Source organism: Lepisosteus platostomus, chromosome 5, assembly GCF_059453375.1.
Source record: "Lepisosteus platostomus isolate fLepPlt1 chromosome 5, fLepPlt1.hap1, whole genome shotgun sequence".
NCBI lineage: Eukaryota > Metazoa > Chordata > Actinopteri > Semionotiformes > Lepisosteidae > Lepisosteus > Lepisosteus platostomus.
In genome coordinates, this window is record NC_142615.1 from 597,501 (window position 1) to 609,870 (window position 12,370).

General features: G+C 47.1%; 2 protein-coding genes and 1 long non-coding RNA gene across 4 annotated transcripts in view; 1 reads left to right on the forward strand and 2 right to left on the reverse strand.

The window, feature by feature from the left end:
* Nucleotides 1–8,688, forward strand: part of LOC148662307 (class I histocompatibility antigen, F10 alpha chain-like) — a 24,912-nt gene extending 16,224 nt beyond the window's left edge. The window contains exons 9-11 of one of the 2 annotated variants that reach the window (XM_088631951.1): nt 2,227–2,331; nt 2,842–2,859; nt 7,578–8,688. In XM_088631951.1, the coding sequence (XP_088488077.1) occupies nt 2,227–2,331; nt 2,842–2,859; nt 7,578–7,630 (176 nt within the window). In that variant the 3' untranslated portion in view covers nt 7,631–8,688. Of the gene's footprint in view, nt 1–2,226; nt 2,332–2,841; nt 2,860–4,379; nt 4,398–7,577 lie in introns of both variants that reach the window. The other variant, XM_088631952.1, reaches the window with a different exon arrangement.
* LOC148662306 (class I histocompatibility antigen, F10 alpha chain-like) overlaps nt 1–12,370 on the reverse strand; it is a 109,895-nt gene that overhangs the window by 28,460 nt on the left and 69,065 nt on the right. The window lies entirely within an intron of this gene.
* Nucleotides 2,240–2,700, reverse strand: LOC148662308 (uncharacterized). Its single transcript, XR_015936759.1, has 3 exons — nt 2,580–2,700; nt 2,463–2,531; nt 2,240–2,386 (listed from the first exon to the last, which is right to left on the reverse strand). It is a non-coding gene; the product is annotated as an uncharacterized LOC148662308 (long non-coding RNA).

Consider the following 12,370-nt stretch of genomic DNA (forward strand, 5'->3'; position numbering starts at 1 on the left):
GACTGAGGGTGGGGTGACACTGGGGTGATGGGGTGTCTGTGTGACTCTAGACTGAGGGTGGGGTGACACTGGGGTGATGGGGTGTCTGTGTGTGACTCTAGACTGAGGGTGGGGTGACACTGGGGTGATGGGGGTCTGTGTGTGACTCTAGACTGAGGGTGGGGTGACACTGGGGTGATGGGGTGTCTGTGTGTGACTCTAGACTGAGGGTGGGGTGACACTGGGGTGATGGGGGTGTCTGTGTGTGACTCTAGACTGAGGGTGGGGTGACACTGGGGTGATGGGGTGCCTGTGTGTGAGTCTAGACTGAGGGTGGGGTGACACTGGGGTGATGGGGTGTCTGTGTGTGAGTCTAGACTGAGGGTGGGGTGACACTGGGGTGATGGGGTGTCTGTGTGTGACTCTAGACTGAGGGTGGGGTGACACTGTGGTGATGGGGTGTCTGTGTGTGACTCTAGACTGAGGGTGGGGTGACACTGGGGTGATGGGGGTCTGTATGTGACTAGACTGGGGGTGGGGTGACACTGGGGTGATGGGGTGTCTGTGTGTGACTCTAGACTGAGGGTGGGGTGACACTGGGGTGATGGGGTGTCTGTGTGTGACTCTAGACTGAGGGTGGGGTGACACTGGGGTGATGGGGTGTCTGTGTGTGACTCTAGACTGAGGGTGGGGTGACACTGGGGTGATGGGGTGTCTGTGTGTGACTCTAGACTGAGGGTGGGGTGACACTGGGGTGATGGGGTGTCTGTGTGTGACTCTAGACTGAGGGTGGGGTGACACTGTGGTGATGGGGTGTCTGTGTGTGACTCTAGACTGAGGGTGGGGTGACACTGGGGTGATGGGGTGTCTGTGTGTGACTCTAGACTGAGGGTGGGGTGACACTGGGGTGATGGGTGTCTGTGTGTGAGTCTAGACTGAGGGTGGGGTGACACTGGGGTGATGGGGTGTCTGTGTGTGACTCTAGACTGAGGGTGGGGTGACACTGGGGTGATGGGTGTCTGTGTGTGACTCTAGACTGAGGGTGGGGTGACACTGGGGTGATGGGGTGCCTGTGTGTGAGTCTAGACTGAGGGTGGGGTGACACTGGGGTGATGGGGTGTCTGTGTGTGAGTCTAGACTGAGGGTGGGGTGACACTGGGGTGATGGGGTGTCTGTGTGTGAGTCTAGACTGAGGGTGGGGTGACACTGGGGTGATGGGTGTCTGTGTGTGACTCTAGACTGAGGGTGGGGTGACACTGGGGTGATGGGGTGTCTGTGTGACTCTAGACTGAGGGTGGGGTGACACTGGGGTGATGGGGTGTCTGTGTGTGACTCTAGACTGAGGGTGGGGTGACACTGGGGTGATGGGGTGTCTGTGTGTGACTCTAGACTGAGGGTGGGGTGACACTGGGGTGATGGGGGTCTGTGTGACTCTAGACTGAGGGTGGGGTGACACTGGGGTGATGGGGGTCTGTGTGACTCTAGACTGAGGGTGGGGTGACACTGGGGTGATGGGGTGTCTGTGTGTGACTCTAGACTGAGGGTGGGGTGACACTGTGGTGATGGGGGTCTGTGTGTGACTCTAGACTGAGGGTGGGGTGACACTGGGGTGATGGGGTGTCTGTGTGACTCTAGACTGAGGGTGGGGTGACACTGGGGTGATGGGGTGTCTGTGTGACTCTAGACTGAGGGTGGGGTGACACTGGGGTGATGGGGTGTCTGTGTGTGACTCTAGACTGAGGGTGGGGTGACACTGGGGTGATGGGTGTCTGTGTGTGACTCTAGACTGAGGGTGGGGTGACACTGGGGTGATGGGGGTCTGTGTGTGACTCTAGACTGAGGGTGGGGTGACACTGGGGTGATGGGGTGTCTGTGTGTGACTCTAGACTGAGGGTGGGGTGACACTGGGGTGATGGGTGTCTGTGTGTGACTCTAGACTGAGGGTGGGGTGACACTGGGGTGATGGGGGTCTGTGTGTGACTCTAGACTGAGGGTGGGGTGACACTGGGGTGATGGGGTGCCTGTGTGTGACTCTAGACTGAGGGTGGGGTGACACTGGGGTGATGGGGTGTCTGTGTGTGACTCTAGACTGAGGGTGGGGTGACACTGGGGTGATGGGGTATCTGTGTGTGACTCTAGACTGAGGGTGGGGTGACACTGGGGTGATGGGGTGTCTGTGTGTGACTCTAGACTGAGGGTGGGGTGATCTTCACACTGGGGTGATGGGGTGTCTGTGTGTGATTACAGAGCCCAAGGGTGGTTTTCCCATTGGGATCATCGTTGGAGTTGGAGTTGGAGTCCTGGTTCTCATCGCTGTCGTTGGGATTGTCATCTGGAGGAAGAGACAGACTGGTGAGTGAGATGAGCTGTACTACACACACACTACTACACACACAACTACACTGGACTACACACTGTACTACACACACACACTGCTATACACATTGGACTACACACACACACTGCTATACACACTGTACCACACACACACTGTACTATACACACAACTACACACACACTGCTATACACACTGGACTACACACACAACTACACTGTACTACACACACTGCTATACACAGTGGACTGCACACACAGACTACTATAACACAGAGACATTCCTCTGGACACCTGCACAGCCCTGATGTCTTACACTGCTTCACAAATGTGAAAAGTGTGTCAAGACCCAAAACTGGAACACAACGCACAGAATATCTAATACAGAATTATAATTCTCCCAGAGGACTCTTGATAGTACAGGCTACTCGCACACCACACTACTGAACACCACAGTACTGAACACACAACAGAACAGCCCAGTGTGTGTCTGCCGTCAGCACTAACTGTCTCTCTCTTGTGTTTCAGGATATGGCAAAGCTTCAAGTGAGTATAGATCACCTCTGTCTCTGAATTACTGTGTGAAATAACAGCACTGTGAGTATAAACTCACCTGTAGACACAGTCATTAGTGTTTCAGGATATGGAGACTCTCAGTGAGTATAGATCACCTCTGTCTCTGAATTACTGTGTGAAATAACAGGACTGTGAGTATAACTCACCTGTAGACACAGTCATTAGTGTTTCAGGATATGGAGACTCTCAGTGAGTATAGATCACCTCTGTCTCTCTGAATTACTGTGTGAAATAACAGGACTGTGAGTATAAACTCACCTGTAGACACAGTCATTAGTGTTTCAGGATATGGAGACTCTCAGTGAGTATAGATCACCTCTGTCTCTGAATTACTGTGTGAAATAACAGGACTGTGAGTATAACTCACCTGTAGACACAGTCATTAGTGTTTCAGGATATGGAGACTCTCAGTGAGTATAGATCACCTCTGTCTCTGAATTACTGTGTGAAATAACAGGACTGTGAGTATAAACTCACCTGTAGACACAGTCATTAGTGTTTCAGGATATGGAGACTCTCAGTGAGTATAGATCACCTCTCTCTCTGAATTACTGTGTGAAATAACAGGACTGTGAGTATAAACTCACCTGTAGACACAGTCATTAGTGTTTCAGGATATGGAGACTCTCAGTGAGTATAGATCACCTCTCTCTCTGAATTACTGTGTGAAATAACAGGACTGTGAGTATAAACTCACCTGTAGACACAGTCATTAGTGTTTCAGGATATGGAGACTCTCAGTGAGTATAGATCACCTCTCTCTCTGAATTACTGTGTGAAATAACAGGACTGTGAGTATAAACTCACCTGTAGACACAGTCATTAGTGTTTCAGGATATGGAGACTCTCAGTGAGTATAGATCACCTCTCTCTCTGAATTACTGTGTGAAATAACAGGACTGTGAGTATAAACTTACCTGTAGACACAGTCATTAGTGTTTCAGGATATGGAGACTCTCAGTGAGTATAGATCACCTCTCTCTCTGAATTACTGTGTGAAATGACTGTGAGTATAAACTCACCTGTAGACACAGTCACTAGTGTTTCAGGATATGGAGACTCTCAGTGAGTATAGATCACCTCTGTCTCTGAATTACTGTGTGAAATAACAGGACTGTGAGTAAAAACTCACCTGTAGACACAGTCATTAGTGTTTCAGGATATGGAGACTCTCAGTGAGTATAGATCACCTCTCTCTCTGAATTACTGTGTGAAATAACAGGACTGTGAGTATAAACTCACCTGTAGACACAGTCATTAGTGTTTCAGGATATGGAGACTCTCAGTGAGTATAGATCACCTCTGTCTCTGAATTACTGTGTGAAATAACAGCACTGTGAGTATAAACTCACCTGTAGAACAGTCATTAGTGTTTCAGGATATGGAGACTCTCAGTGAGTATAGATCACCTCTGTCTCTCTGAATTACTGTGTGAAATAACAGGACTGTGAGTATAAACTCACCTGTAGACACAGTCATTAGTGTTTCAGGATATGACAAAGCTTCAAGTGAGTATAGATCACCTCTGTCTCTGAATTACTGTGTGAAATAACAGGACTGTGAGTATAAACTCACCTGTAGACACAGTCATTAGTGTTTCAGGATATGGAGACTCTCAGTGAGTATAGATCACCTCTCTCTCTGAATTACTGTGTGAAATAACAGGACTATGAGTATAAACTCACCTGTAGACACAGTCATTAGTGTTTCAGGATATAGAGACTCTCAGTGAGTATAGGTCACCTCTGTCTCTGAATTACTGTGTGAAATAACAGGACTGTGAGTATAAACTCACCTGTAGACACAGTCATTAGTGTTTCAGGATATGGACACTCAGTGAGTATAGATCACCTCTCTCTCTGAATTACTGTGTGAAATAACAGGACTGAGTATAAACTCACCTGTAGACACAGTCATTAGTGTTTCAGGATATGGAGACTCTCAGTGAGTATAGATCACCTCTCTCTCTGAATTACTGTGTGAAATAACAGCACTGTGAGTATAAACTCACCTGTAGACACAGACATTAGTGTTTCAGGATATGGAGACTCTCAGTGAGTATAGATCACCTCTGTCTCTCTGAATTACTGTGTGAAATAACAGCACTGTGAGTATAAACTCACCTGTAGACACAGTCACTAGTGTTTCAGGATATGGAGACTCTCAGTGAGTATAGATCACCTCTGTCTCTGAATTACTGTGTGAAATAACAGGACTGTGAGTATAAACTCACCTGTAGACACAGTCATTAGTGTTTCAGGATATGGAGACTCTCAGTGAGTATAGATCACCTCTGTCTCTGAATTACTGTGTGAAATAACCGGACTGTGAGTATAAACTCACCTGTAGACACAGACATTAGTGTTTCAGGATATGGAGACTCTCAGTGAGTATAGATCACCTCTGTCTCTCTGAATTACTGTGTGAAATAACAGCACTGTGAGTATAAACTCACCTGTAGACACAGTCACTAGTGTTTCAGGATATGGAGACTCTCAGTGAGTATAGATCACCTCTGTCTCTGAATTACTGTGTGAAATAACAGGACTGTGAGTATAAACTGACCTGTAGACACAGTCATTAGTGTTTCAGGATATGGAGACTCTCAGTGAGTATAGATCACCTCTCTCTCTGAATTACTGTGTGAAATAACAGGACTGTGAGTATAAACTCACCTGTAGACACAGTCATTAGTGTTTTAGGATATGGAGACTCTCAGTGAGTATAGATCACCTCTCTCTCTGAATTACTGTGTGAAATAACAGGACTATGAGTATAAACTCACCTGTAGACACAGTCATTAGTGTTTCAGGATATGGAGACTCTCAGTGAGTATAGATCACCTCTCTCTCTGAATTACTGTGTGAAATAACAGGACTGTGAGTATAAACTCACCTGTAGACACAGTCATTAGTGTTTCAGGATATGGAGACTCTCAGTGAGTATAGATCACCTCTCTCTCTGAATTACTGTGTGAAATAAGAGGACTGTGAGTATAAACTCACCTGTAGACACAGTCATTAGTGTTTCAGGATATGGAGACTCTCAGTGAGTATAGATCACCTCTGTCTCTGAATTACTGTGTGAAATAACCGGACTGTGAGTATAAACTCACCTGTAGACACAGTCATTAGTGTTTCAGGATATGGAGACTCTCAGTGAGTATAGATCACCTCTCTCTCTGAATTACTGTGTGAAATAAGAGGACTGTGAGTATAAACTCACCTGTAGACACAGTCATTAGTGTTTCAGGATATGGAGACTCTCAGTGAGTATAGATCACCTCTCTCTCTGAATTACTGTGTGAAATAACAGGACTGTGAGTATAAACTCACCTGTAGACACAGTCACTAGTGTTTCAGGATATGGAGACTCTCAGTGAGTATAGATCACCTCTGTCTCTCTGAATTACTGTGTGAAATTACAGGACTGTGAGTATAAACTCACCTGTAGACACAGTCATTAGTGTTTCAGGATATGGAGACTCTCAGTGAGTATAGATCACCTCTGTCTCTGAATTACTGTGTGAAATAACAGCACTGTGAGTATAAACTCACCTGTAGACACAGTCATTGGTGTTTCAGGATATGGAGACTCTCAGTGAGTATAGATCACCTCTCTCTCTGAATTACTGTGTGAAATAACAGGACTGTGAGTATAAACTCACCTGTAGACACAGTCATTAGTGTTTCAGGATATGGAGACTGTCAGTGAGTATAGATCACCTCTCTCTCTGAATTACTGTGTGAAATAACAGGACTGTGAGTATAAACTCACCTGTAGACACAGTCATTAGTGTTTCAGGATATGGAGACTCTCAGTGAGTATAGGTCACCTCTGTCTCTCTGAATTACTGTGTGAAATAACAGCACTGTGAGTATAAACTCACCTGTAGACACAGTCATTAGTGTTTCAGGATATGGAGACTCTCAGTGAGTATAGATCACCTCTGTCTCTCTGAATTACTGTGTGAAATAACAGGACTGTGAGTATAAACTCACCTGTAGACACAGTCATTAGTGTTTCAGGATATGGAGACTCTCAGTGAGTATAGATCACCTCTGTCTCTCTGAATTACTGTGTGAAATAACAGGACTGTGAGTATAAACTCACCTGTAGACACAGTCATTAGTGTTTCAGGATATGGAGACTCTCAGTGAGTATAGATCACCTTTCTCTCTGAATTACTGTGTGAAATTACAGGACTGTGAGTATAAACTCACCTGTAGACACAGTCATTAGTGTTTCAGGATATGGAGACTCTCTGAGTATAGATCACCTCTGTCTCTGAATTACTGTGTGAAATAACAGGACTGTGAGTATAAACTCACCTGTAGACACAGTCACTAGTGTTTCAGGATATGGAGACTCTCAGTGAGTATAGATCACCTCTGTCTCTGAATTACTGTGTGAAATAACAGGACTGTGAGTATAAACTCACCTGTAGACACAGTGATGATGTCCAGGCTGTAGGGGTGAGAGAGTGGAGAGTCATCAGGACTCACACACTCCTCAGTGTTACAGTGACACAGTGTCAGTGTGTTGTACAGTGCGTGTGCTGACTGCTGGGATGCTCAGGGTTGTGTTAGTGTGTGAGAGGTGCCTAGTCATGCCTCAGTCTTGATGACAGTGGAGCCCCAATGTGTCTGTGGACAGTGTGTCTAATAGGATGTGTTGTGTCATTGTAGCTTCTGACAGCGACTCTGAATCCTTCACCACCGAATACCAGGCTAAAATGTGAAGATCCATCTGAGGTTCAGTGATAAGGAACAGTGGGTAGAGCACGGACTCCTTCTCTTGTGTCTGCATGTGACTTCTGATCTGAGTGCCTGGGACCATTCACAGAGAAACATTATTAATAGAAGTTCTCACATTTACATAGTCTCTTCCACCCTGATAGGAAGTAGTTTCACTTACTTCCACGCCCTGAACTGCAGCCCCACCTGGGAGACTCACAGCGATCACTCTGCACCAGTAACCCCACCTGAGAGACGCACAGCGATCACTCTGCACCAGTAACCCCACCTGGGAGACACAGTGATCATTCTGTACCAGTAACCCTACCTAGGAGACAGCGATCACTCTGCACCAGTAACCCCACCTGGGAGACAGCGATCACTCTGCACCAGTAACCCCACCTGGGAGACGCACAGCGATCACTCTGCACCAGTAACCCCACCTGGGAGACGCACAGCAATCACTTTGCACCAGTAACCACACCTGGGAGACAGCGATCATTCTGCACCAGTAACCACACCTGGGAGACAGCGATCACTCTGCACCAGTAACCTCGCCTGGGAGAGACAGCGATCATTACCAGTAATCAGTGACAGCCCAGCCCAGAGAAGAGTTCAGACCCGAATACAGCGTGACTGTTGAAGTCATGTCTGGGTTGCATGTTTTCATCCCTGAAGTTAGTAAGTTTTACTCTGTTACTAAGAATGCAGCTGATTACATGTGAATGTATAACTAAGTAGGCTTTAGTGCTGAGACGGAATCAGACATGGTTAGATTATTACAATGGGAAAACAATTACACACACTCAGCAGTGTTATTGGACCAGGGTTGTGGTCCAAACCACAATGTGGGGAGTTCCAAGGTTAATGTTTTTAAAATGCATACTGTTTTTTTTGTATATTTAGCTTTATGGAGTATATAAAAACTCAAATCTGTACTATATGAATTTTCCTAATTTGTTTAAAACAGTCAGTTTAGTGTTTTCCTAATTATTTCTTGTCAATGGGTATTTAAAGAAAGCTACAAAAATAAAACATGCCATTTGGGTATGTTTGATCATTATTATTGCAGATTGTTTCTACATCCTTTGTGGTTCTTGTCTTGTCATGAAATTGGGCCTTTTTAAAACACTGTTCCTGAGTGTGGATACGCTCAAACAGCCTTGCTGCAGAGACACAAACACTGACCCCTCCAGGACCAGGACTGGACACACACTGACCCCTCCAGGACCAGGACTGGACACACACACTGACTGACCCTTCCAGGGCCAGGACTGGACACACACTGACTGACCCCTCCAGGACCAGGACTGGACACACTGACTGACCCCTCCAGGACCAGGACTGGACACACACTGACTGACCCCTCCAGGACCAGGACTGGACACACACACTGACTGACCCCTCCAGGGCCAGGACTGGACACACACACTGACTGACCCCTCCAGGGCCAGGACTGGACACACACACTGACTGACCCCTCCAGGAGACACATGTGTGTGTGTCTGTGTGTGATTGTGTGTGGTGTGTGTGTGTATGTGTGCAGTTGTGTGTGTTTGAGCCTGTGTGTGTCCAGTGAGAGGACTGGTGTGACCAGTGAGGAGCAGGTGTCCAGTGTTGTACTGGTGTCCAGTGAGGGCCTGGTGTGCAGTGTTGGACTGGTGTCCAGTGAGGGGCTGGTGTCCTCTGTTGGACTGATGTGTCCAGTGTCGGACTGGTGTCCAGTGAGGGGCTGGTGTCTTGTGTGTCTTACTCGGTACACACACTGGAGAGAAATACCCAGAAAACAAAAACAGGGGAAAAAAAGACGCATTTTAGTGTCTTTCTTCAAAAGCCAATCTCTCACGTTACGTTCAACCTGGGATGTGAATTTCTCTAAGATGTCTACTGCCTCGGATAAAAATAATCTGAGTGATTGAACAAATACAAGGAAAAAAACTGAATTCCTGGGTTTCCCATCCTGCCAAAAACTGCCGGTAAAATAATACAAATAATGAAAAGCATAAATTATTATTGTATTGTTACATTTCACTGCTGCCGGTCTTACAGAGACATATAATAATGTTTACGGTTACAAATGCGTATTTTTACAAGTTTTAAAACTTTTCTTTGCACTTCTCTGCGTATGAAAACTTTTTACAACAACGCTGCGGGTTTTTAAAAGTTTTACTGCGCATGCGTGGCATAAGACCGAGGTATCTGATTGGTCAGAGACTCGCTGAATGACGGTTGACGCACCCTATCAGGTGAGCCGTTCCCAGAGCCGGATTGTTTGAAATCAAGGAATAAAATTCGTCCTGCTCTCGTCCTTGTATGTTTTTTTTTTTTTGCCCTGTTGCATATGTGAAATGTTCGCTGTGGCAAGGTAAGAGTATCTGGTTTTATGTATTTTTTTCGGGTTTTTGCCTTTGCGGTTGTATTTCGGTGAAGAATTGATACATTGCCGACGCGCTTAGACATATCTAGTTGAACATCAATGTCTTTTCGTGGTTCAGTCCTTTCTGAAACTGGGATGGTCATTTTTCCTTTTGTTCACCTCCACCCCCCTCTGTGTAAAGCAGTGACAGTCTCGGGTGTGGTGGCATGTCCTTGTTGTTAAAACACTTTTTTTGTTGTTGAATGCTGAATACCGTTTCTTCTCATCCTCCAACTAACCACATTGCCTGAACCAAGCAGGCGGGTCTGTGTGTTTAACTGTGAACCTGAACTGTGTCTGTACTGCAGCAGGATGTCCCGCTGGTCGCCTGCAGTACCCTGGATGAATGGGGGAGGGTCTGAGCTCAGATAATGTCAGGGAGTGAGGAACTGGGTCTCTTCAGTCTGAAGGGAGTGTCCCACACTGACAGGCTGGAGGAACTGAGTCTCTTCAGTCTGAAGGGAGTGTCCCACACTGACAGGCTGGGGGAACTGAGTCTCTTCAGTCTGGAGGGAGGGTCCCACACTGACAGGCTGAGGGAACTGAGTCTCTTCAGTCTGGAGGGAGTGTCCCACACTGACAGGCTGGAGGAACTGAGTCTCTTCAGTCTGGAGGGAGTGTCCCACACTGACAGGCTGAGGGAACTGAGTCTCTTCAGTCTGAAGGGAGTCTCCCACACTGACAGGCTGAGGGAACTGAGTCTCTTCAGTCTGAAGGGAGTGTCCCACACTGACAGGCTGAGGGAACTGAGTCTCTTCAGTCTGAAGGGAGTGTCCCACACTGACAGGCTGGAGGAACTGAGTCTCTTCAGTCTGAAGGGAGTGTCCCACACTGACAGGCTGGAGGAACTGAGTCTCTTCAGTCTGAAGGGAGTGTCCCACACTGACAGGCTGGAGGAACTGAGTCTCTTCAGTCTGGAGGGAGTGTCCCACACTGACAGGCTGAGGGAACTGAGTCTCTTCAGTCTGAAGGGAGTCTCCCACACTGACAGATTGCTAGTTAAAGGTACTTGATAAATAAGACAGGAACAGGCTGATCATTAAAGATAAGGAGGTTCGGTTTGTGGCTGCAGAGAGTCGACAGTTAAGAGTCTGTGTTCCTCACCAGAAAATAAGGTGCCTTTTTATTAAAACGAATGCCTGTTGTCTCAGGCCCTGGTTTCTTTTCAGAATTTACATCCCATTTTCAGGAGTCACCTTCTGCAGCTGCTCTCAGTACAGATTCTTCATTACCCAGAACTACATTACCCAGAAGGCACTGACTACTGCCTTCAGTCAGCTGACCAGGTGGAGAAAGGCGATTGGTCGGCTAGGATTTAAAAAGCAGGAAGTGGAGTCTCCCAGTGTTACTGCAGATGGAGCAGAGACCTGCTGGAGCTGGGAGAGCCAGTGGAAGAAGGAGCAGATGGAGAAGAAAGGTTGTGGGTTTGAACTGGTTTCACAGCAAAGCCCACCACTCTCCTGCACACAAGGCAAGACCAGCATTTCATCTCCCTCAGAATTGAGCCCAGTTCAGCAGGAGCTGTTTGTTTAGCTTTAGGCATCATTTCAACAGTCTGGAGTAGTTTGTTTGCACTCTAGTTCTTATCCCTAGTGAAACAGAGTGGGAGGTACCTGCTGCTGCTCTGTCACTCCACACTCCTGCCAGGGGGAGAGGAGTCAGTCAGGAGGATCAGCTGTTCTGAGCCCCAGGCAGCAGAGTCGCTGGCTGACCAGAAGCTGAACCCAGCAGTGTTTCAGCTCAGAGAGGACAGCAGGCCTGTCCTGTCCCCATGTCCAGCAGATCTGGGCCTAGTTGACAACCCCAGCCCCCCTCTGCAGCTCTCAGGACAGACTCACTCACAGCCACAAGGTAAGGAAACACAGGGCTCTTTATTCACAGTGCAGCACACAACACTCCAGAAACCACAAGACAAACCCCCTAGTTCTCCGATCGCGGCCCGTCTGGATACAAGCCTGCAGGGCGCCGCCACGACAGTCCGCAGCGCCCTAATGACGTCATCACTCACCGCCCGCCTGGATAGCGCAAATATCACCAATAAAATGTAAAGTTAAAGTTCGCGGGTTTCTGCGAAATAAAACTGTAAACGCCAAATACAAAACAAAACGCAAGTTCGATTCAACATTATTATTTATTAGCAGAGTGTGGTGGTGGCAACTTCACAAAGCGAGCCCACAAAATTAATCGGATAATTTATGTAAACATTGACAAAGCTCAGGAAGCGGAATTGAACTGTATCCGTTTATGTGACTTGGCAACAATTCCGCTAACGTAAGCTTCACCTGCTGCTTGAATTTGATTGATCCAGATTTAACACCTGCAGAGAGTC